The sequence below is a fragment of the Nyctereutes procyonoides genome, unplaced genomic scaffold, assembly GCF_905146905.1.
Source record: "Nyctereutes procyonoides isolate TBG_1078 unplaced genomic scaffold, NYPRO_anot_genome, whole genome shotgun sequence".
Lineage (NCBI taxonomy): Eukaryota > Metazoa > Chordata > Mammalia > Carnivora > Canidae > Nyctereutes > Nyctereutes procyonoides.
Window position 1 is genome coordinate 32,245,636 of NW_026575140.1, and position 27,105 is coordinate 32,272,740.

Consider the following 27,105-nt stretch of genomic DNA (forward strand, 5'->3'; position numbering starts at 1 on the left):
TTCCGCTTCCGGTGCAGGTGTCCGGGCCGTTGGCGGGGCGGTCCCCTCGACGGAAGGGACGTCAGCGGCGGAAACGCGCCGTGCTGCGCATGCGTCCTTGTGTCTTCGGGCTCCGGGCCGGCAGAACTCCAGTCCCGAGATTGCTACCGCCCGGGGACTGACCCACCAGCCAATGGAGGAGAGCTTTGCTGGTTGCTAAGGAAACGCGAAGCGGCAAGATGGCAGCCGCGGGCGGAGGGAACCCGAGCTCCAGTCGGTCGTCCCGGGACCCGCGGAGGAGGCCGCCGCGGGACGGTAATGGCTGCAGGCGGGGGCCGGGTCTCCGTCCGCGATGGGGGCGGGGGGAGACGGGCCTCGAGCACCCCGGCAGTCCCCGAGGGCTCTGGGAGGAGCGGCGGGCGCTGCTCGTAGATCCACACGATCGTGTCCGGAGGGGGGGGGAGCCCCAGCCTCTCCGTGGACGATACGGGAGTCTGGCGACCACGCTGTCCACGTCCCGCCGCGGACACGGGCTGGTGGGGAGGGGGCCCGCCTTCCCGGGAACCGCCGGGGCTGGCCGTTGCAGGCGTGGACTTTGTGCGGAGGGGACCCGACGCCGCAGCTCAATGCCTGCGGAGGGACCCCAGGGCTGACTCCTTCCCCTCGCCTGCACTCCGCAACTGCCGCCCCTCTTCACGCCGCGGCCTCTCGGGGCCCCGGGCTCCCGCATCCCGCACCCCCTCCCCCCCCCAGTGTCCGGGGTCTCGCATCCTGCAGCCCCCAGTACCCCTCCCCAGTGCCCGGGCTCACGCATCCCGTACCCCTCTCAGTTCCCCGGGCTCCCACATCCCGCATCCCCTCCCAGTGCCCCAGCTCAAGCATCCTGCACCCCCCTCAATGCCCGGGCTCCCGCATCTTGCACACCCCACTCAGTGCCCAGGCTCCTGCATCCCTCACCACCCTGCAGTGCCTGGGTTCCCGTATCTAGTGGCCCCTCCCAGTGCCCGGGCTCAAGCATCCTGCACACGCACACACACCCGTGCCTCCCCCTTAGTGTCTGGGCTCCTGCATCTTGCACCCCCCCCCAGTGCCTGGGGTCCCTCATCTTGTACTACCCCCCACTCAGTGCCTGGTTCCCGCATCTCACATTCCCCAGTGCCCCTCTTCAGTTCCCGGGCTCCTGCATCTCACACCCCTTTCCAGTACCCAGGCTCCTGTATCTTGCATCCTCCCCCCTCAGTGCCCGGTCGCCTGCATCCTGCACCCCCTCCCAGTGTCTGGGCTCACACATCCTGTAATCCCCACTCGGTGCCCAGTCGTCAGCCAGGTCACCTGTGGCACCATGTGCTCACCATCCATCTTTTCAACATTCAGGGTATGGTGTCTACGTGTACCCGAACTCTTTCTTTCGATATGAAGGAGAATGGAAAGGAGGAAAGAAACACGGTGAGAACTGTCTCTGGCCTGTTCCCACAGCTGCCCCTTGCACCAACAGCCCATGTCCTCGGGGAGCCTGGGCCCCCATACCTCCTCTCACTGGTGCCCACCAAAGGCCATTCCCTGTAGTGAGCCTTGCAGCTCACAATGCAGCACATCCCAGGCTGCCTGTGGCTGACAGCCCTGCAAGACCCCTGGTCAGTGGCCTTCTCCTGGGCTCTGGGGCACCCTGGGCAGGGGAAGCCTCAACTTAGAAATCCTCCCCTGAGTGCCTGAGTGTTAGTCTGTCTTTGCCAAAGTGAAAATTGCTTTTATGGTTTATGTTTGATGAGTAAGATATTACCCACTTTTGTATTTATCAGAAAGATACAAACATAACGATTCCAAGGGGCACCTGCACCCCAGTGTTTACAGCAGCAATGTCAACAAGAGCCAAACTGTGGAAGATCCCAGATATTCATCCACAGATGAGTGGATAGAGAAGAGGTGGTCTATCACCAGAATTCTACTTAGCCATGAAAAAGATTGAAATCTTACCATTTGTAAAGTCGTGGATGGAACTAGAGGGTATTATACTAGTGAAATAACTCAATCAGAGAAAGACAAATACCACATGATTTCACTCATATGTAGAATTTAAGAAACAACAGATGAATGCAGGGGAAGGGACGGAAAGCTAAAATAAGATGAAAAAGAAAGGGAGGCAAACCATGGGAGACTCTTAATCATAGGAAACACACTGAGGGTCACTGGAGGGAAGCGGGTGGGGGATGGGGCCCCTGGGGGACAGGCACTGAGCATGGCCTCTGATGGGATGAGCACCAGATGTTACGTGCAACTGATGAATCACTAAATTCTACCCCAGAAACTAAAACACAGTCTATGTTACCTAAATTGAACTTAAAAAACCTTTTTTTTAAAAAAATTTTTTTTTTATTTATTTATGAGAGAGAGAGAGAGAGAGAGGCAGAGACACAGGCAGAGGGAGAAGCAGGCTCCATGCACCAGAACCCGATGTGGGATTCAATCCCGGGTCTCCAGGATCGCGCCCTGGGTCAAAGGCAGGCGCCAAACCGCTGCGCCACCCAGGGATCCCTAAAAAACCTTTTTAAAAAGAGATTACTTTTGTAGAAAATCTCAGTATCATGGGAGAGAAAGTGTCTATTTGCAGTTCTGCCCGTGTGCGTCCTCTGCCCGCTTTTCTCCTGGAGAATTGGTCTTTCAGCATTTTCTTATGTGAGCTCTTTTTGTGTCTGCTGGCTGCCAGTATTTTTCTGTATTTTTAACCTTTTGACTTGTCTTGTTGTCACATAGATGTTTCTCGCTTGTGTCTGAAATCTCTGCTTCTCCTTCTCTGAGCCAGGCATGGAGCCTCATGTCTGAGATGCTTGCCAGAGCCTGGCCTGGACAGAGTGGTCCCCGCCCCCCCGCATTTTTTTTTTTTTTTTAAGAATTTATCTATGAGAGACACAGAGGGAGAAGCAGGCTCCATGCAGGAAGCCCGACGTGGGACTCGATCCCAGATCTCCAGGATCACACCCTGGGCTGAAGGCAGCACTAAATCACTCAGCCACCCGGGCTGCCCCTGGTTCCCCCTTTTTAAATGTTTTCTTGAGTGCCCACAGATGCCGTTTCCTTCGGCCCTGGTGCTGATGGAGGCCAGGTGACCGTAGAGTCCCCTCTGAAGAGGTTGGGCTGGGCTCTCCCTGTACTTTGATGGCCCCGCTGTCATCCTGGCTGAGATAATCCTGTTTCAAGAATGTTTCTCTTGATGAACATGCATGTGGGTGAGTTTGCAGAGAGCAGGTGTGGGACACACAGCAGAACCACACACAGACCTGAGAACTCCAAAGCCCAGCTCTTTCCGCTGAGAAACGAGTCCCACCACACATGGACACGAGGGGTTTCTCTGACTCTGGTCTGACCTCACGTCATGATTTCTTTCCACAGGTTGGGGGAAGCTGCTATTTAAAGACGGGAGTTATTATGAAGGCGAGTTTGTAGACGGGGAGATCACAGGGGAAGGCTGCCGGCTCTGGGCCTCATCAGGTGAGCAGTGGGAACAGGTGCAGGTGAGCAATGGGGACGGGTGTCAGCTCCTTTCTTGTAAACCATCTTTGCTGTAAGTTGTCCCTGGCTTGCGGATGCAGAAGGCACCTCTCTATCTGGGAAGTGCATCCTGGTTTCCATAAGGTACCCTGTCAGCAGCGTGCTAGCCTAGGGCAGGGGTGACCATTCACAGACCTCCCCAGGCCAACATAGGGGCTGTTTCTCCATGGACAGAAGGCCCACCCCCCAGACTCTGACCCAGAGAGACCTTTGCCCTTGGGCACCTAGATGCCACAGAGAGGGTCGTCATAGGACGGGGGTCTGCACCCACCCACTATGAGCAGAGGGCATTGCCACCCCTGCAGGAGCCAGGAGGGCAGGACCAAACCCACGTGATCCTGTTTTCTCTCATTAGTCAAGGTAAATAGGAGATAAAGAGATACCCTTCACCTGTTCTGACACAGTACTCGCTGCCACCATTGAACAGGGCAGGAGGGGTTTAATTGTCAGCCCACAGGGGACACAGGTAGCAGCACTAACCCTGAACATGCCCCCTGCTCCTCTTCTGCACCAGGGAACACCTATTCTGGACAGTTTGTTTTGGGAGAGCCTCAAGGACACGGCATCATGAAGTACAAAGCTGGAGGACATTACGAAGGGGAGCTCTCCCACGGCGCCAGAGAAGGTGTGATGCCTACAAGAACTTGCTGAGTGTGGCAGGGCACTTCATGGGGAGCCCTGGGCCCCAGCACCCCTCCCCAAGGTCTGACCTGGGGCACCTGGCGGGGCTCGGAAATCTGTGCCTGCCTAGGGAGGCTGACGTCCACCAGTCAGATGGGGAGTGCTTTGTTCCCTGCCCCCACAACCACTCCTTGTTCTGGGTGGAGCTGTGGCCTGGGGACCCTGCCACTGTGGCTGTGACCACAGGTCATGCATCAGTTCACCACTGCTGTGGTTAAAATCTAGCAGCTCAGAACAACTGCCATTTTATTATTTACCCACAACTCTGGAGGTCAGCAGTCTCCCCAGCTCGGCTGGGCAAAGCTTCTGGCCTCACATGGGGTCACCCCTACAGTGGAGGTTGCAGATACTTGAGCAGGGCTGATGGGCTTGGAGCTCCTGCGGGGTGAGAAGCTGTAAGTCCCCTGAGGACATGTTGCTGGATAAAGCCGGTCAGGAGGCCACACTTGGAGGACTGCAGACTCTGCCCTGGGGGTTAGGGAAGCATCCTGCAGCCTATGCATCCCTGGCAGCCCAAAAACCGAAATGCTCACTGTTCTGAAGACCAACATCCAGAAGCAAGCCAAGCGGCCACGAGGTCCAACGATGCCTTTCCAGGGTCCACTCATGTGGGAGGATATGCTTGTGTTTCTGGCTGTCCTGAACCACACAGTGAAGCCCTCTTCTCATGAATGTGTCCTCTGGTCTTTGTTTTCTTTTCTTTTCTTTTCTTTTTTTTTTAAGATTTTATTTTTTATTCATGAGAGAGACAGAGAGAGAGAGAGAGAGAGGCAGAGACACAGGCAGAGGGAGAAGCAGGCTCCGTGCAGGGAGCCCAACGTGGAACTCAATCCCGGGTCTCCAGGATCACACCCTGGGCTGAAGGCAGGCGCTAAACTGTTGAGCCAGGGATCCCCTCTTTTTTTTTTTTTTTTTTAGATTTACTTTTTTTTTTTTTTACTTTTTTTTTTTTTTACTTGTTTATTTTAGAGAGAGAGGTGTACAAGCAGGAGGAGGGGCAGAGGGAGAGCAAGAGAGAGAATCCCAAGCAGACTCCCTGCCAAGCATGGAGCTTGATGCATAGCTGGATCTCACAACCCTGAGACCATGACCTGAGCCCAAACCAAGAGTCAGACCTTCAACCAGCTGAGCCCCCCAGGTACCCCTGGCCTCTGGCCTTTAGACCCAGGGCCTCTGAGTTGTCACTGGAGGCCCAGCACTGGGCCTCTGTGAGATGCAGGTTTCCTGTAGACTTACCTGTACACCCTTGATGGCCAAGCTAGATGGCAGGCATGCCAGCCTCAGATGCTAGGGCCTGGGGGACCTTCCCCTGGCATCCTGGCATGGGGGTCACCAGTGCCATGCCTGCCTGGGAAGCCCTGGCCTCGGAGGGCAACCTGATTCCTGGAACCGCGCTCACCCCAGCTTTCTTCCAAACCTACTGCCACCCTCTGGGTGGGGGAGCTTACAAAGCCGCCTCAGGGAAGCAGGGTCTCTCCCCCCCCCCCCAGAAGATGCAGGAGGTGACACTCAGTGCCCTGGGCTCCCTCCCTAGGACATGGGCATCTGGTGGATCCGGACGGACAAGCCTACTGGGGGTCATTCCATGACAACAGGCGGCATGGCCAAGGGCACATGGTCTTCCAGTGAGTATGCCATCCCACGGTCTGTCCTGGCCTCAGCATGTCTTCAAGATTCGGGATTCCACACTTTCTTAATTATTGACATTGGTTATTAAGGTGTCTGGTAGAGAAAACCTTGACTCCCCCTAGTAAATACCTCCTGGAAGCTTGAGTGGCAGGAGGGTGGCATGCAGGGTCCACGCAGGAGAGACAGAGGCTCTCAGGCACTGCAGGACACAGTGGGCCACCTCTTCATGCCGCCATGGCAATGTGCAGGTACATACCTACTGCTCTTCTCCAGTAGCCTGTCCAAGTCTTACACACCTGGGGGCCAGGCGAGCGGGGGCCAGGGGCCGGCTGCCATCACTCCCCACCGAGCACCAAGGCCTCCTGCCCCTCCACCGTGGGCCCTGGCAAGACAGGAGCTTAAGCCATCTGCTCGGGGCCTATTTTTGCCTCCGTCCGGGTGGCACATGCTGAGCCCGGGTCGGAGGAGTGGGTCTGAGTCAGCGCCACCACCTGGCTCTCCCCGGTCTGAGAGCAGCCCATGTTTGTGTCCCCAGGAATGGTGACAAGTATGAAGGCAACTGGGTCCAGGACCGGCGTCAGGGGCATGGGGTGCTCTGCCGTGCTGACGGCTCCACCTATGAGGTACTGGGAACGTGGCAGGACACTGGGCTCGGGGGCCCTGCTGGGGTACTTGTGCCACCTGGGCGTCCTCGTGCTGCATGTCAGTACTACTCCTCCACCCAAGGAACGGGGAGGAGGGGGTGGCACACCCCACTTCCATGATGAGGAAGGGAGGGAAGGGCCCCAGCTCACACCTTATCCGTCTGGCTCCTGAGGTGCCCGCAAGCTGTGCTATCACCTGTGGGAATGGGGTGACATTTCTCGGGCGCTTGAGGATGCCCTCAGGGCTGGTGAAGAGCTTTTGATGAGAAATGCCCGCCCTGATAACACAGGAAAGTGGGTGAGGACACCCACTCCTCCTTGCAGCAGGCACTACCCTTGAGTCTCACGGGAGTTGGGAAGAGTCCAGGCAGATCCAAAGCCACTACTGGGATCCCAGCATCCATCATTCATTTTTCTCGTCAGACACTGGCCACGTGCCCAGCCAGGAGCCGATGGAGCAGGAGCCAGAGATGTGGGTCTCGTGAAGTGCTGGCTCCTGCCTCGGCTAGTTGGTGGCTGGAGTGACAAGTAACCCCATTGGTTCTTCAGGCAGCGGGGTGGCCACAGGTCCAGCCATCCTCTCTCGGGTGTCATTCTTTGAGCCGAGGCCTAAGTGATAACAAGAGCCCCCACCACCACTGTAAATGATGACAAGAGCCCCCACCACCACCGAGGAGCGAGGGCAGGGTAGGAAGGGCAGCAGGAGGAGCCGGCATGGCCAGCCAAGGGCTCCAGGAGGGCCCGGGAGGCCCTGCAAAGAAGCGGCAGTCCGGTCTCAGTGTCTGAGAGGTCCTTCCAGCTCTTGTTGGGAAGGCACTGCCGTGTCAGGAGAGGTGAGAGTTCAGAGAACAACATTGGAGTGGCTCAGAGGTGGAGAAGCCAGCCTTGCTGGCAGGTTGGATGTTGAGGCGAAGGCAAGAGGAGAAGCGAGGGTGACTTCTGGGTTTTGGACTTGAGCATCAGAAGGTGGCAGTGCCTGGAGCAGAATCCCACCAGGAGGCAGGAACTACACCAGTCTGTCACCGTGGAAATGCGTAGCTGGGGAAAGGTGGTGATGTGTTCAAAGGGGTAAAAGCAGAAATGCAGCAGCAGCAAACGCACAGGTGGCCCTGGAAACGCCCCCAGAGATAGGTCTGGGGCCCCTGCCCATGCAGCAGGGCTCATTGGGGATGGAGAATCATGGCGTGTGGTGACCTCGCCTTGGTGGCTGTGACGCATCCACCAAATCGGGCCACAGGCCCAGATGCTGCTGCGCACGGCTGTTCACGCAGGGCCTACTGCTGGCGAGCGGCGCAGTGGGTACCAGTGGAGACCATGAGGGGTCCAGCTCCTGCAGCACAGACCCAGTGAGGGAGGGTGAAAAGCGATAAACTGATTGATCACTGGCCACCTTGTTGAGACAGAGCGGCTGGGGGCAGCTGGTGGAGAGCCGCAAGTGTCTGCCCCGGCCTGCTCAGATGCCAGCTAGAGCATTGAAAGCCCCAAACAGCTGCCTTCCCTGCTCATAAAACAAGCTCAGCTTGTGTAAGACAACACCCAGGCCGGGTCAGGGCAGTCGGCAAGGCCTGGCGTCCAACATAAGCTCAAGGGGGTGCATCTCTTTGAGGGGACATCTGTGCAGCCTGTAGGGACAGCACAGGCTCCCACAGGCTCCCACTGCCATCCCCCCACACCTGGAGTCATCCCCACAAACGTGCACAGCCACAGCTCCAGGGGCTGGGGTGGACATAGGCAAGTTCCCGGTGCGCACCACCAGAACTGTGAGAATTCAGCCATGAGGCTTCATACCGTGGGCACCAGGCTCTGTCCTCAGCCCCAGAGTGCCCCCACATCGTGGAGGAGGGAGCTCCAGCCAGAGCCCAAGTGAGATTAAGAAGCAACTGGCATGACCTTGGCCCTAGGTGGGTCCCCTCGGCCAGACAGGGCAAGCGGAGGGAGCATCTCGTTGCTTGGAGCCCCCAGCTCTGCCCTGCTCCGGGGGCTTGTCTGGCCCTCTGCCCGCCCCGCCCCCCCGCCCCCCGCCGCCTGCAGGGCCTCACCGAGGGGTGTGGCTGCCCCCACACACACACCCCACAGGCCTTCTCTGCAAATCATGGGTCAGCTGGGGGGGACAGGACTAGGGCAGCAGCCTTCCACACCCCTGGCCCACCCGTGGCGCCCATCACCTGCCCAGCAGTCCACCAGGGGGCAGCCCAGGCCCACCAGCAGTGTGGCCCAGTCAGGCCTTGCAGGGGTTTCTCCCACTAAGGAGACATTTTGCTCCAGCTTGACCACTGGGAGCAGGGTTGCAGAAGGAACCGACTGGAGCTGCAGCTCTCCAAGGCCAAGCTGCTTCTTCACAGAGCGACACCAAAACTCAGTGTCACGGGCTGCACCATCCCAGCCTGCAGACCTTGGGACCCTCCACACGCCCTCAAGGGATGCGTGTCCTCAACATGGGGCACCTCCCACATGAGTGAGCATGGAAGCTTGGTCTTCAGCCGCATCTCCCCAGGATGCAGACTTGCATCTGCCTGCATTCCCATTTGCCTGGCAGCATCCCAACCTTCCAGAACCTTGTGCCCCAGGACCTTGGACAACCAGCCTGCCACTTGCAGCTCAGAGCACTGCTGGGGGACTGCTGTGTGGGCAGCCCCTGGCCACACAAGATGGCAAGGATGCAAGCAGCCACCTCACCTGCAGTCCTGAGTGGCTCCTGGGTCCTGGACAGAGGGCCGGTGCTGGGTCCCTCGTGGCATTCCTCTGCCCTCCAGCCGCTGTTGAAACCGGCTTCCAGAGGCCTGTGCAGATGGACAGGGAGAAGGGCCATGCCCGGGAGAGCAGTGGGGTCAGGCTGCAGCCACATAGTGACCTCAGACGCACGCGCTCGCCGCTGCCAACATGCGGTCCAGGGCCACCAGGGACACTTGGCACACAGTCTGTTGCCAGGCCTGGCCCATGGGGAAGGTGCAGGCCTCTCCACACTGTGGGGACACCTCTCACCTGACCTCCGACCTCCGGTCATCAAGAGTCACCCATAGACCGGGCGCCGCTGGAGGGAGCGGGGCACGACTCCCAGGCGCATCTCCCAGGAGGGCGCGGCCGTTCCCCACGCTCTCACTAGGCAAACAGTCGGCCTTTGGAAAACACCTGTATCGTAAAATACACCTAACAAAATTTATGGCTGTAACTGCCAAGCATACAGTTCAGAGGTGTGAAGCACATGGACGCTGTTGTGTGCCCATCACCACCCTGTCTCCAGAACTTTCCATCCTCCCAGACGGACTCTCTAGGAGCCCCCCGGCTCCTGGCACCCAACCTGCCACTTCCTGTCTCGAGGGATCTGACCCCCTGGGGACTGCACTGCAGGGAGCCCTTCGGGACCCGTCCTTGGGGACAGGCTTATTTCAGGAGCATGAACTCCCTGAGGTTCATTGTGCTCCTTTGTTTCTAAGGCTGGACCATGTTCCGTCGTCGGGAGGGACCCTGTTCTGCACACCCATCCATCCAGTGATGGACACCTGGGTTGCCTCCCCCACTTGGCTCCTGTGAGCAATGCTGCCGTGACCGTGGGTAAGCACACAGCTCTCAGCCCTGCATCCCGGTCTTCAGGGTGTTGATCCAGGAGAGGACCTTTTGGACCACATGGCAGTGCCCTGCTTGATTTCTGGGGAGCTCCACACCGCCTGCCCTGGCGGCTGCACCATTTTTCTTCCTGGAGCTGCGCACAGGGTTCCGATCCATCCACACCCTCGCCTGCACTTGTCCTTTCCTGCTCTTGAAAACAGTTGTCCCTGCATGTTCTGATACCATTCACAAGAGTGGCTACTGTCGGGGATGCAGCCTCCCTCCGTGCTTGCTGGGCTCCTGCGCGGCCTCACCCTCCTTCCCCATGTATCCCTTGGCTGGACCGCCGGCATTCACAGCTGCTCTCACCTGGGGAGCGCTGGCTTCACCACATGCGCTGGGACTCAGAAACATCCTTGTGCCAGCAGGTGTAGCAGGATTCCTGCATTTCTTCATTTCCTCCCTGGGAGTGTAGACTCCCACCCTCTTCAACCCCGAGATGTCCAGAAAGCTGCTCTGGGCACCCCCTCAACACGAGCTGTCCCTCAACCATGTCCTACATCAGCTGAGTCTGACAGAACTTGCCAGACCTGAGGGAGGAGGAGTCCCAAGAGAGGTGGGTGCTGTAGGGCCCCATAGGGCAGGGGACCAAGACTCCTGTGCAGAAAAGTCTCCTTCCCAGTGGCAGGGGTGCCTCTACCACACTGTCCCTGCTGCCCATCACCAGTACTCCCAGATGCAGGCCGCTGTAATGAGCCTTTTAAAAATTAGTCCTAGAAAAAATCCACTCTTAAAAATATTACAGCGTCTCCCCTCCAGACATAAAACAGTGTGTCTCAAAGCCAGCATGGCTTCTCTCTCTCTCCTGACAGGAGCCACAGGTCAGGAGGGGGCTGGTGGTTGTAAGTCGCTCACTCTGAAGAGAGCATCTCCTGCCCCTGCTACTCCCTGAGGGTCTGTGCGGGTTACTTCAGGGCCCCCAGCTTGCACTTGCTGACCTTCCGTGCTACCTCCGTCTCCACGGGACTTGGGGGTGGGCAAGCCCAGCAGCTCCTCCCAGGACATGGCCACAGCACGGTGACCCCCACGGGCTGGGGCAGCACTCAGGAATCCCTGCATGTGGAGACATGCCACATACCCAAGCTGTTGGTGAACTTCGGTGCTTGTTTGCACAGCACACCATTCCTGCATGGCTGTCGTGTGGTCCCCGCTAGAAGCTGCTGGCTTCCGGGCTGTCCCTGGGGCTGCTCCATGCACATTGGCTGTGTTCTTTGTGTTGGCTTTCCCAGAGGGAGGCCTGCTGGTTGGTACACCTGCTTGCCACATGGAGCAGGTGGCTGGCCTTATGTGCGTCTTCACCTGCTGACGGCTCCCAGCTTCCGTTGTCCTTACCTGTGTGTCTTCAGGAACACCAGGGGCCTTTATGTCCTCACACCACCCTTCCCAGTCCAGGAATGAGGTGCACTGCACACAAGGACCATAGAAGCCTCTGGGCCCGTTCAAGCATGTGTGGGGGTAGGGCTAGACTGCCGAGCCATCGCGGGAACCAGTGCCAGGCTCCACATCCTCATGGGGTTCATATGTCAACAGACATCAGAAACAGTCATGGAAAGGCAGCGAGCGCCCCAGTTCACACTTTGAAATCTGAGGAATTTACAACCAGGGTCATGGAGGTCAGACACTGACCCCCCATGACCCCACTATTGTTTGGGAGGCTGATGAGCAGGATGCACACCCATGCCACTGACACATGAGCCTGTGTGGCCACTGCCACCTCTGCAGGCCACCCCCCAAGAGGGGGATCCAGGTCCCCATGTCCTCGTGACCAGACCCCAGGCCACCCCACCTGGTCTACAAGTTTGTGACCTCACCTGCTCCGACTCCAAGATTTGGCAATGATGGGGAGGCTGTGAATATCATCTGAGGCAGACACGAAAGAGTCAGGCCCTTGGGCCTTCCTGGCCAGTCAAACCCTGGTGCCCGGGGAGGGCTGGAGGCAGGAAGTGACCGGTGTACCAGGCTGGAAAGTGTTTGTCTGCCTGGGAGCACCAGAGGGCATGGGGGGAGGGTGGCACGCAGTTGGAGAAGCTCCCTAAAATGAGAAGAAAGTCAAATAGTTATCACAATTTATTCCCACCCATTTGTGGTGGGCAGAGCACTCAAGGGGTCTCTCATCCCAGCGGCCCAACTATCCTGGGAGCTTTGGGCACTCAGAAGCAGGCCTAGCCGCAGAGTCTGCTGCATCCCCTGAGTCCTGGGGGCACCCCAGCACCTGCAGGGTGACAGGTGCACCTCACCATCATCCCGCAGGATGGCTCCCTAAGAATTGGACTCTGTCCCGCCAGTCTTTGTGATGTGGACACAGGCCCCATCCCTGCTCTCCGCATCACACCTGCGGTGCATGAGCCCTCCCCTGGGCAGGCAGGGGCAGGGATAGCAGAGGGAGCCCACTCCAATGGAATGCGCCCCCACCCCACCCCCAGCCACCTCCGTGAGATGCTTTTGGGTGCAAGTCAGCTGAGAAAGGGCAGAATTTTCAAAGGTATGATTTATACCATTAATTAGAAAAGATTCCTGGCTGCTGGGTGAGGTACATTATGCACTGGAGCATTTTTGTCCTGGGTAAGTTCTGCATTAAAGCTGTGAATAGAGGCTCCCCAGAGGTTCCAGCAGCGCGAGGACAGGTCGCCTGATTTGAAATGACCAGGGAAAACACGTTGATAGTGCACTGCGTGGGTGCAGGGGTGCCATGGCCCCACGGCACATTTACAGCCACTTAGCAGGCTTCACTCTGTGCCCACAAGCTGTCCCTGAAGCTCCAGTGTGGAATGACCCGTGCATCCACTCTTTCCTGGGGTGACCCAAGTCTGTGCCTTTGCAGGGGGCTGGGCAGACAAGAGGGAGAGTGGAGATGAGAGGTGGCCATTCTAGTGGCAGCAGCAGCTAGAGTGAGGGCCAACATGGGGGACGGGCCCTGCAGCCATCTCTCGGTTTGGAGAGCTTTTCAGGCAATGCTGATGTCAGCCTCTGAGTGGTCCTGAGGGAGCCCGGGAGCGTTGATGATTAGCGTCCATCTGTGGGACCTGGGACTCCTGGCTCCAGGAGCCCCAGATGCCCCCAAGGATGGGGAAGCAACAACCACTAGGAAGTACCGCAGGGTTTCACTCCATCTGGCTGGAGAGTCTGGAGCCGCATGGTAGAGAGCCGACAAGGGAGGTGCAGGGCTGAGCCGGCACTCCATGCAGAATGAATTCCAGAGCCAATTTCCAGCTTCTTGAATCCTAGCCTCCCACCTGGGAGAGCATATGAACGCGTGGCCGGGCTCCCCGCAGGATGGAGAGACCCCGGCACACCTACATAGGGACAGGAGTGAAGACTGGAATGTGTGGGCAGGTGGCCGGCTTCCCAGATCATGGGCACAGGACTGCAGCTCTTGCCGCTGGGAAGGCAGAGGGTGGAGGGCAGCTGGAGCTAGGGGGCTGGGAAAGGCAGGGGGCCCCATGTGAAGGCTTCACTCTCTATGAGGCACAGCCATCCCCTGGGGCCCCTGCCCCTGCCCCTGTCTGGGCCTCCTTTGGATCCTGACCACATCTCACTGTACCACCTGTTGATGGTGGCCCGGGGACTGAGCCCAGTGGTTTCTAAGCAGAGGGCAAGGTGGGTGTTGGGGGCAGTGGATTTAGTTCGGCTCCTGTGGGGTTTGCATTTGTTGGGCTGGGAGTCCTGTGGCCTGAGTTGAAATCTCACCATGGAGGATGGTGTTGTGAGGGAAAGTTCCCGGCAAGCAAGCCATGCCAGTGACTTCTTCACTTCCAAGCCTCATTTTCTGCCTCCCAGCAAGCAGATAGAGTAACGGGGGTCTCTGGGGCAACCCTCTGTCCTCCCAGGGCTGCCCCCGCCTTGACCCATAGCTAGTAGCCTATGTAGGACCCTCCTACTGCTGTCTCCCACCCAATGCACCTTGCCCATCATGGTGAGAGGGCACCGCTGCCCCGCCTCACATAGGCTCACGGGTGCACAGGTGCACATACACACATACACAGAAACTCATGCACACACATCCCTGTGCATGTACCTGCCTGGTGGTAGGGCCCAGGCACCCGCTGCTGCTGCTCAGAGGTGGTCAGCTGGCCACTCTGTGGCTGCCAGGTGGGCTCCCACCTGAGTCCAGGGTGATAGAGCGGGGCACACTGTCTGGTGAGGGTCCCCCCTCTGCCCTGATGCCTGGGGGTCTCGCCTCCACTTTGGTCTGACCCCATTTCCTGCACACATGAGCCACGTCCTAGAGGACATGACATCAGCCGCGCATGGCAGTGCACATCCAGGGGACACAGCCAGATGCAGCCTCAGGAGAACACGCACTGTTGGCCCTGCGCCTCTCTGGGCTTTGGGGTGGGAGGGGCAAGGCTGTGTGGTGGCTGCAGTATGGCCCAGCCTTTCCCGGGACGGGGAGATAGCCTGCCCCTGCCCACGTGGACCCCAGCTGCAGCCCAGCCTCTCCTGCCGGCTGCCAGTTGTCCAGTGCCCTGGCCCACAGGCCAGCTGTGATGGGGTCTGACAGGGATGTCCCCCTCCACCCCTCAACATGACCTGGCTCTGCAGCCCCGGCTCTCAGTGACTCTGAGCTTGGGGCATGAGTTCTGCAGGGCTGCAGCCTTCAGGGGCTGTCCCTGCACTCCATGGGCCCCAGCGGCACCCCTTCTGAAGGGCCTGAGAGAGCCAGCACCGGTCTCGGCTGCCCTGGCCCCCCCAGCACCTGTGGGCACCAATGGCCTGGCCCACAATGACGGCAGGGACAGGACATGGGAGCCCAATTAGCTCCCATAGACAGGTGCATAGAAGCAAATGTGCTTCTGGCTTATTTTTCTTCCAACAGGAGTAATTCATAGGCAAATAAAATACTGTTAGGATCGTGACGTTTACCGCTCTTGCACGTGGTTTCCCCACCATGGGGTTCAGAAAGCGAGGCTTTCTGTGGGGGCGGCAGAGCAGGGTGCGCAGCCACCAGCATCCCCTCACGGGTGCTTCGTGAACACCAAGGTCCCTTTGATGGGCCTTGCCACTGCGGGGTCCCTACCCGCACAGATGCAATCTCTGCTGGGAGGATTTTTGTGCTGAAAGCACCTGTTTTGAGCCCGTGTTTTGTTTGCATTTTATCTATGTACCTTGTCCCCAAACTCCGGCATCTTACAGTTCGATTGCAGAGCAACTGTCATGTAGGGCAGTACGCTGTGATTCCCTGCCCCTGAAATTGTGCGCAGACCCCCGTGGGCCTCCCCAGCGCCTCAAGTGTCCCCTGTGGGCTCTGGGTCCACATGGCTCTCTCCACAGGGACAGTGGCACAGTGACGTCTTCAGTGGCCTAGGCAATATGACCCACTGCTCCGGGGCCATCTACCGCGGGATGTGGATCAATGGTCACCCAGTGGGTAGGTGCCTCTCCCACCCCTGCCTCCCCCTTGACCTTGCTGGGTCATCTGTGGGGTCTCTCCAGTGGCATCAGGCACTTGCATGGGGATGTTAGATCAGGAGGTGTTGGGGGGTGCTGAAGTGGGATCTAAAACCTCAGCCCCTTTAGGAAAAACACATTCCAATCAGGTTTGATAAGTGCTTGTGATGGGCTCAATTCACGATCTCAGGGTCCTGAGATGGAGCCTCGTTGTTGGGCTCCCTGCTCAGCGCAGTCAGCTGCTCCCTCTCCCTCTGCCTCTTCCCACTCATGGTCTCTCTCTTTCAAATGAATAAATTAAAAATCTTTTAAAATATTTTTTTAAATAAAATAATTTTAAAAATTTTTTTAAAGGTTTGTGACCAGCAGAGGTCCCAGCTGGGCCTCAGAGGCCAGCAGCTCTGCTGTGAGCAGGACATGCCAGCCTCAGAGGGTCCCCCACCAGCAGCTAGATGGCACCCCATCTAGCTCCCCTCCCTGAGCTCTCTGCACTGTGACGGGAGCGTAGGCCACCTGCCCTTCCTGGGGGCCACCTGCCCTTCCCTCTGTTGCCCCATCAGGTAGCCTCCTATTAGACTCTAGAACAGAGGTGCCACTAGGGGTCACAAGTCTGGGTGCTGCTGCTCACTCAGAGCCAACCAGGCGTGCACCTCAGGGAGGTCCCTAGAGTACCTTGCCTGGGAGATGCCTCAGCTCCAGGGTCAGGTGGAGTCTCCTTGAGGGACTCCTGGATCCCTCCCTGTCCCCACCCCCCCAGCCTCAGGCAGGCTCCACCAGGAGCACCTTAGTAACTTCACCTTGGGAAGAGACCCAGATCCCACCCCACCCCAAATTAGGAGTGTTCGAATCCCTGGGTGTGAAAGACTCAGGCAATGGGCATGAGACGTGGCCTTGCTTCCCTACAACAGAGTCTCAGCAAACGCTGGGAAAGCCTAGGACAGCTGGGGTGGGCTCTGGCCTCGCCCTGCTGGGTGTCGGGAGGTCCCCCCAGAACAGGGCTGGGCTGCGCCCATATGAACTGACACCCTCCAGCCCCCTGTCTCCATGAAGCCGCCGGCACCTGTCGCCCTGCAGGCACGCCTGTGTGTGCTCCCTCCTAGCTGGCATGTCCTTGATCAGGCTTTTCACAGTGATTGGTTTTAAACATCCTAGACCTTGTGCTGTGCCAGAGGTCATTGCCCTTGGGGACATCAGGGATACAGGGGAAGCAGACACTGCGAACATCATCTCCAGCTGCTCAGACCCCAGAGGATGCCCCGCAGGTCCAGCCTGTGGGTGGACGAGCCCTCGCCAGTCCTGCTCCCCAGCAGGTGGCTGCAGCACCGCATCTAGCACACATGGAGCCATTGACTCCAATGCAAGGAGTCCCAACCAACCAGAGGGTGTGCGAACCCGAATGCTGACAAGCCAGTTGCTCACCGCCCTTCAACATGTGGTGGACCTCTGAAGTCTCTTTAATATGACCAGTTCTGTAATAAGTTGCTTAGAAGTCACACTGACCCTCAGGCTGGGGTCACAGTCTTATCTTAGTGACTGCCTGAGTCACTTGGTGAGGTGGCTCGTGCTGGGACTCACAGTTCCTCTCCTGCAGAGCCCTGGAACCACACAGGTGTGGGAGGGCCCACATGGGGGTCACGCAGGCAGGGGCCCCACGGGTCACCTGTGCTGCCCTCTGCTCTGCTCTCTCCAGCACAAGCCAAGAGAATCGTGATTACAGGTCCAGAGGTGATGGACGTGGCTCAGGGGTCTTCCTTCACACTGAGTGTTCAGCTCCGGCAGGATAATGGTGAAGTGGCCAAAGGTAAGCATCTCCAGGACAGCGACTGAGTTTTCAGAAAGATCAACAGGCCTCAGGTTCTCAGGGTTACAGATGTGGTTCCTTGTATGGGGACACCCGTGATAACTATGTTCAGAGGTCCTCGTCACTAGGGCCTTGGCAGAGAGGCAGCAGGCATGTGAGGCCTCCAGCTGGCGGGAGCAACCATGTGCTTCCTATGCATGTGCACGTGCAAATGTGCAACATGCGTGCATGAGCCTGGAGCCATTGCACCTCTCACAGGAGGATGGGTGGCTCTTCAGTACCACTGGTGCATCTGTAGGGCACCAGTCACTCAGCCTGGTGAGAGGCAAGTCCCTGTTGTCCTCCATAGGTAATCAGGGAAGGACAGGTCTCCAGTAGATTTGGTTGCTGCTTGAGGAATCATATCAGCCGGGAGGTGATGCAGAGGGTGAACTGGCTAACCTCCCAGAGCCCTTCCCACTCATGAGCCGAACACCCGGTGCAGAGGGAGGTGCCCTGCCAGGGCAGCAGGTACAACCTAAGTACGACCCCAAGTACGACCATCGGCCCCTGGGTGGTCACTGTGCCAGGGCCAGTAATAAACGCCTGCCTGGGATTCTTAATGTCCATTAGTTCACCTGAGTTTAGCCAGCTCTAACAAGCCACGATGAGCGGCACGGACCAAAGACAGTCACAATTGGTTTATTTTAACAACTTATTGTGGTGTCACTTATACCGCTCAAAATCCTCATGTATTAAGTGATTCTGTGATTTTCAGTAAATTTACCGAGTTGGACAAGCAGCATCATGGTTCTGAGACCATTCCCTTCACCACAGAAATGCCACTCCTTCCTGCCCACAGCCCCAGTCCCCCCACCCCTCTCCATGGATTTGCCTGCTGTGGGCTCGTGGGGTGAGTGCAGTCCCACCATGCAGAGATTCTGGCTCTGTGTCCCTGACTGGTATCCTTAGCTGAGGCGCTTCACTGACCATGTCTGCGCCGGTCCCCCTGCTTGTCTGTTGGTGCACCTCTGAGTTCTTACACTTTGGGCAGCTGGGAACGTTCAGTGCGTGTCTTGTGCGGCCTCCATTTTTTGTCTCTCAGTTATGCCCTGGTGAGTGGGGCTGCTGGATCATCCGGCAGATTTATGTGTGAACTTTCACAGAAACTGCCAGACTGCTTCCCAAAGTGGCCACTCCACTCTACAATCCCGTCAGCCACACGAGGCTCAGTTTCCTCACATCCACAGCCACCCTGAGGGCATCGAGGGCATCCCACTGAGGTTCTGAGTCACACTCCCCTCACCACAGACAGTGTGGAGTAGCTCTTCGTGTGTTTATTAACCACGTGTGTGTCTTCTCTAGAAAAATGTTTATCCAACTCTGCTGCCCATTTTTTTTAAATTAGGCTGTTACTGTTTTTCAGTTATACAAGTTCCTTATGTATTCTGGATACTAGTCCTTTATCAGATACATATTGGCAAATACTTTGAGCTGTGGCTCATCTTGTCGTTTTCTTTGAATATTTTTTTAAAAACTGATAGACTGGGGATCCCTGGGTGGCTCAGTGGTTTAGTGCCTGCCTTTGGCCCAGGGTGCGATCCTGGAGTCCCGGGATCGAGTCCCATGTCGGGCTCCTGGCGTGGAGCCTGCTTCTCCCTCCTCCTGTGTCTCTGCTTCTCTCTCTCTCTCTATCATAAATAAATAAATAAATCTTTGAAAAAAAATAAAATAAAAAACTGATAGACTAATTGATTTGAGAGAGAGAGCGCAGGGGGAGGGACAGAGGGAAAAGGAGAATGAGAATCTCAATCAGACTCTCTGCTCAGCAAGGAGCCCAACTCAGGACTCAATCCCACGATCCCAAGATCATGACCTGAGCTGAAATCAAGAATTGGACACCTAACTAATGGAGTTACCCAGGCGACTTTCTTCTCATCATTTTCTTAATGCTACCTTCTGAAGTGCAGAGGTTTTTTTATTTTGATCAAAATTTGTCAATTCTTTCTTTTATGGGTCATAATTTTGGTAACATGTAGGAATGATTAGCTTGATGCATGTACACAAAGACATTCTCCTGTTTTCTGCTAAAAGTTTTGCTCTTGCGTTTCTGCAATCCATTCATAGTTAATTTTTGTGGGTAAGATAAAATTCTAAATTCATCTTTTCTCATGGAGATGTCCAATCATCCCAGCATCATGTGCCGAAAAGACTGTCCTCTCCCCCACTGAATTGCCTTGGTGACTCAGTCAACAGCCTCTTCACTATAAGACTGAGGGCTTTGACCCCCGTGTCTGTCCCTGCACTGCCACCATACCATCTTCCATTGTGAGTTTGAAAATTAGAGGCTCCTCCAATTCTGCTTCCCTTTTTAAGATTTTATTTATTTATTCATGAGAGACAGGGAGAGAGGCAGTGTCATAGGCAGAGGGAGAAGCAGGCTCCATGCAGGAAGCCCGATGTGGGACTTGATCCCAGAACTCCAGAATCACACCCTGAGCTAAAGGCAAATGCTCAACCTCTGAGGCACCCAGGCATCCCCAATTTTGCTTTCTTTTCCAAGATTGTTTTGGCTATTCTGGGAACTTCGAATTTATATAATTTTTTTAGGATCAGCTTGTCAGGTTTTGCTATTAAAAAAAAAAATTTAAAAGCCTGCTGGGATTTTGTTAAGGATTGCTTTGACTATGACCAGGAACAGCTGCCATTAATAGCACCGTATCTTCCAATCCATGAACATGGGACACCTCCCCATTTATCCATATCTTTTCTTTCTCTCACCAATGTTTTCTAATTATGTGTGCAAGTGTTGCACTTCTTTTGTTAAACTTATTAATAAATGATAACTTATTGGTAGTTAGGTTATAACAACTATAATTTGTTCACTAATAAATGTGTAATATTTATTCTTTTTATGCTTTTTTTTTTTAATTTTTATTTATTTATGATAGTCACACACACAGAGAGAGAGAGAGGCAGAGACACAGGCAGAGGGAGAAGCAGGCTCCATGCACCGGGAGCCCGACGTGGGATTCGATCCCGGGTCTCCAGGATCGCGCCCTGGGCCAAAGGCAGGCGCCAAACCGCTGCGCCACCCAGGGATCCCTCTTTTTATGCTATTATGAGAGGAATTGTTTCCTTACCTTTATTTCAGAAATTTCTAAGCTAGAGTCAATTTTTAAATATTGATCTTATATCCTTTGACCTTGCTGAACTCATTTGCTAGCTCTGCTAGTTTTGCTGAGAATTTCTTAGGATTTTTCTGTATAAAGAATCATGTCATCTGCAAAAATATCTGATTTTTCTTCTTCCCTTCCAGTCTGAATGTGTTTCTTTCTTTCATTTGCAATATTTTACATTCCCATTGGAAGTCTCTGGTTGATCAACATCTTTGCCAGCATTTGTTACCATGAGTCTTTTTTATTCTAGCCATCCTACTGGGTATGAAGTGACATTTCATTATGCTTTGATTTGCATTCCCCAAACAAGTAAGATATTGAGCATCTTTTTATGTATTTGTTGACCATTTGTATATCTTCTTTGGAGACATATCTATTCAGCTCTTTGCCCACTTAAAAAAATGAGTAACTTTTTTTTATTGTGAGTTATTTAGAGTTCTTTATATGCTCTGGTTGTAAATCCTCTTATGAAATACCTGCTTTGCAAATGTTTTTTCCCATTTTGTGAATTGCCTTACAGTTTCTTGGTCGTGTCCTTTGAACACAAAAGTTTTCAATTTGGGGAAGTGCAATTCACTTATTTTCTTTTGTTGCTTGTGCTGTTGGTTTCATATCCAAGAAGACTGCCTCTTTCAGAGTCCTGAAAATTTTATTTTCTTCTAAGAATTTTATATTTTTAGCTCTTACATTTACAACTATGATCCATTTGGAGTTAACCTTTGTGTATGGTGTGAGGCAGGGGCCAACTGCATTCTCTTTTGCATGTGAATGTCCAGTTGTCCCAGTGTCATTTGTTGAAAGGCTGTGATTTGCTCCATTGAATTATCTGGGCATTCCATTTGCTAAAATTTTGTTTAGAGTTTTTGCATATCTCTCCATGAAGGATATTGGTCTTAATTTTTTTTCTTTTTAAAAATTTTATTTTTGGGACACTGGGGTGGCTCAGCGGTTGAGCATCTGCCTTCAGCCCAGGGTGTGATCCCAGAGATCTAGGATTGAGTCCTGCATTGGGCTCCCTGCATGGAGCCTGCTTCTCCCTCTGCCTGTGTCTCCACCTCTCTCTCTCTGTGTCTCTCATATGAATAAATAAATAAAATCTTTAAAAAAATAAAAATAAAAAAATAAAAATTTTATTTTTAGGTAATCTCTACACCCAACATGAGGCTCAAACTTTTAACCCCAAGATTAAGAATCACATGACCTACCTACTGAGCCAGCCAGGTGCCCCCCAATTTTTTTTTATAATGTCTTAGTCTGGTTTTGGTATCAGAGTAATGTTGACCTCATGCTTCAGTTTTCTGGAAGAATCTGTTGAATTAGTATTATTTCTTTCTTAAATATTTGGTAGAAATATTAGAAATATTAGGCCATTGAGGCCTGCAGTTTCTTTGTGCAGACTTATAACTACCTACTCAACTTCTTTAATGAATATAAGGTTATTTCAGTTATCTATTTCTTCTTAAGTAAACCTCAGTGTTTTGTATCTTTGTGTGTTTTTAAAGATTTTATTTATTCATGAAAGACACAGAGAGGCAGAGACATAGGCAGAGGGAGAAGCAGGCTCCCTGTGGGGAGCCTGACATGGGACTCGATTCCAGGACCCTGAGATCATGACCTGAGCCAAAGGCAGCCACCCAACCACTGAGCCACCCAGGCATCCCATGTTTTGTATCTTTGAAGGAATATTCGTTCATTTCATCTAAGCTGTCAGATTTATTGTAATAAGTTTGTTCATAATATTCCCTCATTCTCCTTTTAATGCACTGATATCACCTCTTTTGTTCTTACTGTGGGTTATTGATGTCTTCTTTTCCATTTTGCCTGACTAGTCTGGCTACAGGTTATCAGTTTCATTGATAAATAATCAACTTTTGGCTTTATTGATTTCTCTATTGTCTGTTTTCTGTTCCATTAATTCCTATTATGGTCTTATTATTTCCTTGCTTCTGCTTACTTTGGGTTTAATTTGTTTGTTGTTGTTGTTGTTGTTTTGTTTTGTTTTAGTTTTTAAGATGGAAACCAATGCCATTTCTTTCACACCTTTCTTTACTAATACAAGAGTTTATTGCTATTAATTAACACCCTTAGTACTGCTTTAGCTGCATCCTGGAGATTTTTTTAAAGATTTTATTTATTTATTTATTTATTTATTTATTTATTTATTTATTTATGAGAGGGGCAGAGAGGCAGAGAGATAGACAGAGGGAGGAGCAGGCTCCCTGTGGGGAGCCCAGTTTGGTACTCCATCCCAGAACCCCAGGATCATGCATGACCTGACCCAGAGGCAAATGCTCAACCAAACCACTGAGCCACCCAGACATCCCTCCAGAGATCTTTCTGCAATTAACTTCTAACTTAGTCCCTGTGGTTAAGAGTCACACATTGTATTTCTTCAGTCTGTTTCAATGTATTGAGACTTTTTTTCATAGCATTGGTTCTATTTTGGTAAATGTTGTATGGGCACTTTGAGAAGAATATGATTTCTGCTTTTGTTGGGTAGAATATTCTATAAATATCCATCAGGTGGATTTTATGATACTATCAAGTTTACCATGTGCTTGCTGATATTTCTGTCTGTGCTTGTTCTATCAATTATTGACAGTGGTATATTGAAATCTCATTTTTCATACATCTTTTTACCAGGTATAGAATCCTGGTTCACAAAAAAAAAAAAAAAAAAAAAAAAAAAACCACCTGGTTCACCTCCCAGCAGTACAGCAGCACTTTTCCATTGTCTTCTTGTCTGCACTGTTTCCAGTGAGAAGTTGGCTGTCTTCCTTATCCATGTTTTCTCTGTACAAACATGCTTTTTCTCTAGCTGCTTTTAAGATTTTCTTTTTATCACTGATTTGAATAGTTTTATTTTTGATGCAACATGGTATGGTTTTCTTCATGTTTCTTGTGCCTGGGATCTGTTGATCTTCTTAGATCTGTGGGTTTATAGTTTTTATCAAGTTTGGGAATTTTTCTAAATAAATAAATCTTAAAAAAAGAAAAAAAAAGAAAAAAGGAAAGAGGTTCCTGGATGGCTTCGTTGGTTAAGCATCTGACTCTTGATTTTGGCTCAGGTATTGATCTCTGGGTAGTGAGATTGAGCCTCATGTTGGGCTCTGCATTCAGCAGGGAGTCTGCTTGGGATCCTCTCCTTCTTCCTCTCTCTCTGCCCCTCCTTCCACCCCTTCCCCACTCATGTGCTCTCTCTCTCCCTCCCTTCTCCCCCTCAAATAAATAAATAAATAAATAAATAAATCTTTTTTAAAATGGGGATTTTTCAGCCTTTATTTCTTCAAATAGCTTTTCCATCACAACTTCTCCCTCTTCTCTTTTAGGGGCCCCCTTACCCATGTTCTAGGGCGCTCAAAGTTTCCCCACTGTTCATGGATTCTTTCTCCCCTTCCCCCTTCCTCCCTCTTCTCTCTTTACCTTCATTTCTTCTTTTTCCCTTCCATAGCTATGTTTTCAAGTTCATTAATCTTTTTTCTGCAATATCTATTCTGTCCTTGATCACATGCAGCATATTTTTATTTTACAGTTTTTATTTCTGGAAGTTCAACTTTGTTTTTATATCTTCTGTGTCTCTATGTTTTGAATGCGTGAAATACAGTTATAATAAAAACTTTGAAAAAGCGCCCTTTCCTGCTAATTCTAACATCTGGGTCAGTTCTAGGTTGGTTTTAGTTGATTACGTTCCCTCCTCATTATGGACCATACTTTTCTGCATTCTTTGTGTGGCGATCTTTGATTGGTGCCAGACATTGAGAATTTTACCATTTAGGGGCTGGATATTTCTGCGTTCCCAAAACTTCTTGGGCTTTGTTCTGGGGCATAGTTGGCTTATTTGGAGACATTCTGATCCTCTCAGGTTTTGCCTTTATGATGTGTTAGGTGTGGAGGAGACCTCTGTCTGAGGCCCATTATTCCTACTCTTGAAGTGGGAGCTTCTGAGATCCCTGCCCAGTGTGGCCAACGGGAGTGAGCACCGCTCCCAAACTGCCAGGGTCAGGCCCCTGCCACCTTCTCAGGTGGCTCTTTCCCTGGCCTCTAGGCATTTCTTCACACTCGTGCACTGATCTGTGCTCTGCTGTGCACCTGAGGGGCCTGCACTTCTCTTTCTTTGCCTCCAGGCCTCCAGGACTCCTGCTGTATGCCTGTTGTCATGGATGTCCAGCTATTTCCTCACTGAGGAGGTTCCTGGGCTTGCTTAGTCCCCTCCCTCCACCCAGTCCACCTTCTCTAAGATAGTGACCTGGGCAGTTATGGAGTCGACACCATTGGTTCCCCATCTCTCAGGGACCGCTGTCCTTGCCTAAGGTCCAGGATCTTGAAAACCATTATATTATCATTAAATTTTGTCTGCTTTTTTGGTCTCTTCAAATAGGGTCATGGATTGGTTGCAGGTACTCCATCTTGACCAAAAGTGGAAGCTGGTCAAACCACAGTGGGCCGTGGCTCTCTACTCCTTTCCTTCTGAGTCAAAGTGTTTGCAGGACCCACCTGCCATGTCTCCTCTTCCAGAGGGACTGGACAATGGACCTCCACTGACACTGGTCAGTGTCATTGTTGGCTGTCCTGCAATGCACCCAGAGTCCACATGACCAGGCCCTGTGCTGAGTGCCTCAGGAGTGTAGACTAGGGAGACAGAGCCACCCCCTGAGTCGAGGTGGGAGATGGGTAATGGGTAGTGATGGCTCCCTGGAGGCAGGACCATACTGGAGACAAGCCTCCTGTGTGTCTGGTCTCGACAACCCCCATGCCCCTGAGCAGGTGAAGTCCTGAGGACAGCCAACAAGGAAAGGTTCTCCCAGAGGCTCAGCTTGGTCCCATGAGGCCCAGACCCCCCAGCAGGGCAGTGTGGATGGCTCAGCCAAGGGCCAGGAGGGGTGGGGAGGCCAGTAAGGTGGTTGGGGCTCAAGTTGAACGTAGTTGTGGCCTGGGCCAGCATCACTCCTATGGGAGGTCTGCTGCAATGCCCCTTACAGATGTCTAGGCCAGGACCAGGGAGGGAGAGATCCAGTGCTTGTCCCATTCTATTCCTTCCTTGAGACAGCCTGCTTCTCTCCCCTTTCCAAGGTGAGGACGGCCGGGTTTTGAAGATCTCAGCTGGTGTCAGGTACGTGCAGCTCCCGGCCTATTCGGAGGTCAGCTTCTTCAAAGTGAATAAGGACAGCCAAGAGACACCCATCCAGACGCCGTTGTGAGTATGGATGACCCTGGACAATACATGTGTGACACTGGGGACAGGGAGGAATGGGCCAGAATTGCTCTACCCAAACCCATCTCCACATCACTCTACACCAGCCAGGACTCGGAGGGCACTGACCGCCAGACACCATGAGCTCCATTTTGTGGAGAGGAAGCAAAGGCACCTGAGGCAGTGGGGGCTGGGCAAAGAGCCAGGAGCAGGAGGACTAGGGTTGCAGCAGGGTTTTAGGTGGTCCCAGAGCAAGACCAGCTCCCTGCTCCCACCCTTCTTCCACTAACTTTACCTCCCAGTGCCTGCCTCAGCCCCTTCTCCTCCTAGGAAGGGCCTCTATGCCACGGTGTCCCCTTCAGCCAGGTGTCCCTACCCTTCAGCTCGGCATCCACCAAAGCCCAGTCCCACCTATTCCCTTTGTAGTGGGTTTGAGTGCATTGCCTATCCTCTGTGGAGTCCCAAGTCTGGGGGCCTGGAGCCCAGAGCTGCCCTGGAAAGTGCCGGAGACCTGCTGCCCCCCAAGGGAGAGCTGGAGCCATCGCTGGCATCAAATACCTTTCGTGGCCAGAGGGACATCCCCGGTGGCCTCCCTGGTGAGTAGAGTTAACCAGCTGATTGGCGAGGGGTGGCATGAGTGCTTAGGGGCATGTGGGGTGACAGCGAGTGCCCCAGGAACTGGGCAGGAGGAAAATAAAGTTGAGCCTGGAGAACCCAGGCACAGTGACCCCAGAGGAAACAGGACATCCCAGGAAGGTGGTAGCAGGCCTGAGCAGGCCTCTCCTCTGCAAGGCCAATCACCGTGTCTGTGGGCTGACAGACAGGTAGGGAGCTACCTGTCGTGAGTGTCCAGGACTCTCAGGTGCAAACCCGGTGCCCAGGGTGGGGCTGGGGCACAGGCACTCCCAGGGGCCCCCACAGAGCTCATCTGGTCTATTGCTGTCAGCGTAAACGGAAGTGGTTTAGTTTGCACACCAGGAGCTGGTGGGAGAATGAAGCCCTGGGCTGATGGTCTCAGGGTTGTTTCTGCATCTGTCAGGCCGAGGCCTGGGCCCGCGGCAAACCCACCAAGGTCACTGTCACCAGGAGGTCTGTGGTCAGTGTGGACAGGACCTCTGAGTGTAGGAGCCCACCCCGGTGGCCCCCACCTGCCAAGGTCAGCCACCATCTATAGTCCTGTGCGGGTTTGCCTGGTTTTCCGGCTGATTCTGGGACTGTCCAGCATCTCTGTGTGCATTTGGCTCCGATTCCTCATGGAGACATGGCTCCTGGTGTCTGAAAACTTGCTGCCGTGGAGCCGCTGGCCTGGCTTTCCCATGGATTATTCCAGAATTACGCCTGGAAGCCAAGTGCTGGAGCTCAGGAGGTGAATCTAAGTTTCATCTCTGCATCTCATTGTGTCTGGGGTTCCTAGGTGCCCTCACACCATCCGATACGTCGCAGTCCCATGGGAGGAGCATTGGCATTACCCGAGGCATCCCA

At 53.7% G+C, this 27,105-nt stretch overlaps 1 protein-coding gene across 2 annotated transcripts; it reads left to right on the forward strand.

The window, feature by feature from the left end:
- Positions 1-4: 4 nt before the first annotated feature.
- Positions 5-27,105, forward strand: MORN1 (MORN repeat containing 1). 2 transcript variants are annotated; one of them, XM_055306831.1, is made up of 10 exons: positions 5-294; positions 1,354-1,425; positions 3,367-3,465; positions 4,040-4,150; positions 5,741-5,831; positions 6,371-6,458; positions 15,357-15,453; positions 17,164-17,274; positions 25,503-25,626; positions 26,050-27,105. In XM_055306831.1, exons 1-10 carry the CDS (start codon positions 219-221, stop codon positions 26,225-26,227), a joined length of 1,047 nt encoding a protein of 348 aa, XP_055162806.1. In that variant the 5' UTR covers positions 5-218; the 3' UTR covers positions 26,228-27,105. The 2 variants fall into 2 exon arrangements, with proteins under 2 accessions (XP_055162806.1, XP_055162807.1); XM_055306832.1 differs by lacking the exons at positions 15,357-15,453; positions 17,164-17,274; positions 25,503-25,626; positions 26,050-27,105 and adding an exon at positions 8,745-9,520.

Coding starts and splice junctions, on each gene's coding strand:
- MORN1 (XM_055306831.1), top strand. CDS start 219: ATGGCAGCCGCGGGCGGAGGGAACCCGAGCTCCAGTCGGTCGTCCCGG. Junction 3,466..4,039: donor CCGGCTCTGGGCCTCATCAG/GTGAGCAGTGGG, acceptor CTTCTGCACCAG/GGAACACCTATTCTGGACAG. Junction 17,275..25,502: donor TAATGGTGAAGTGGCCAAAG/GTAAGCATCTCC, acceptor CCCCTTTCCAAG/GTGAGGACGGCCGGGTTTTG.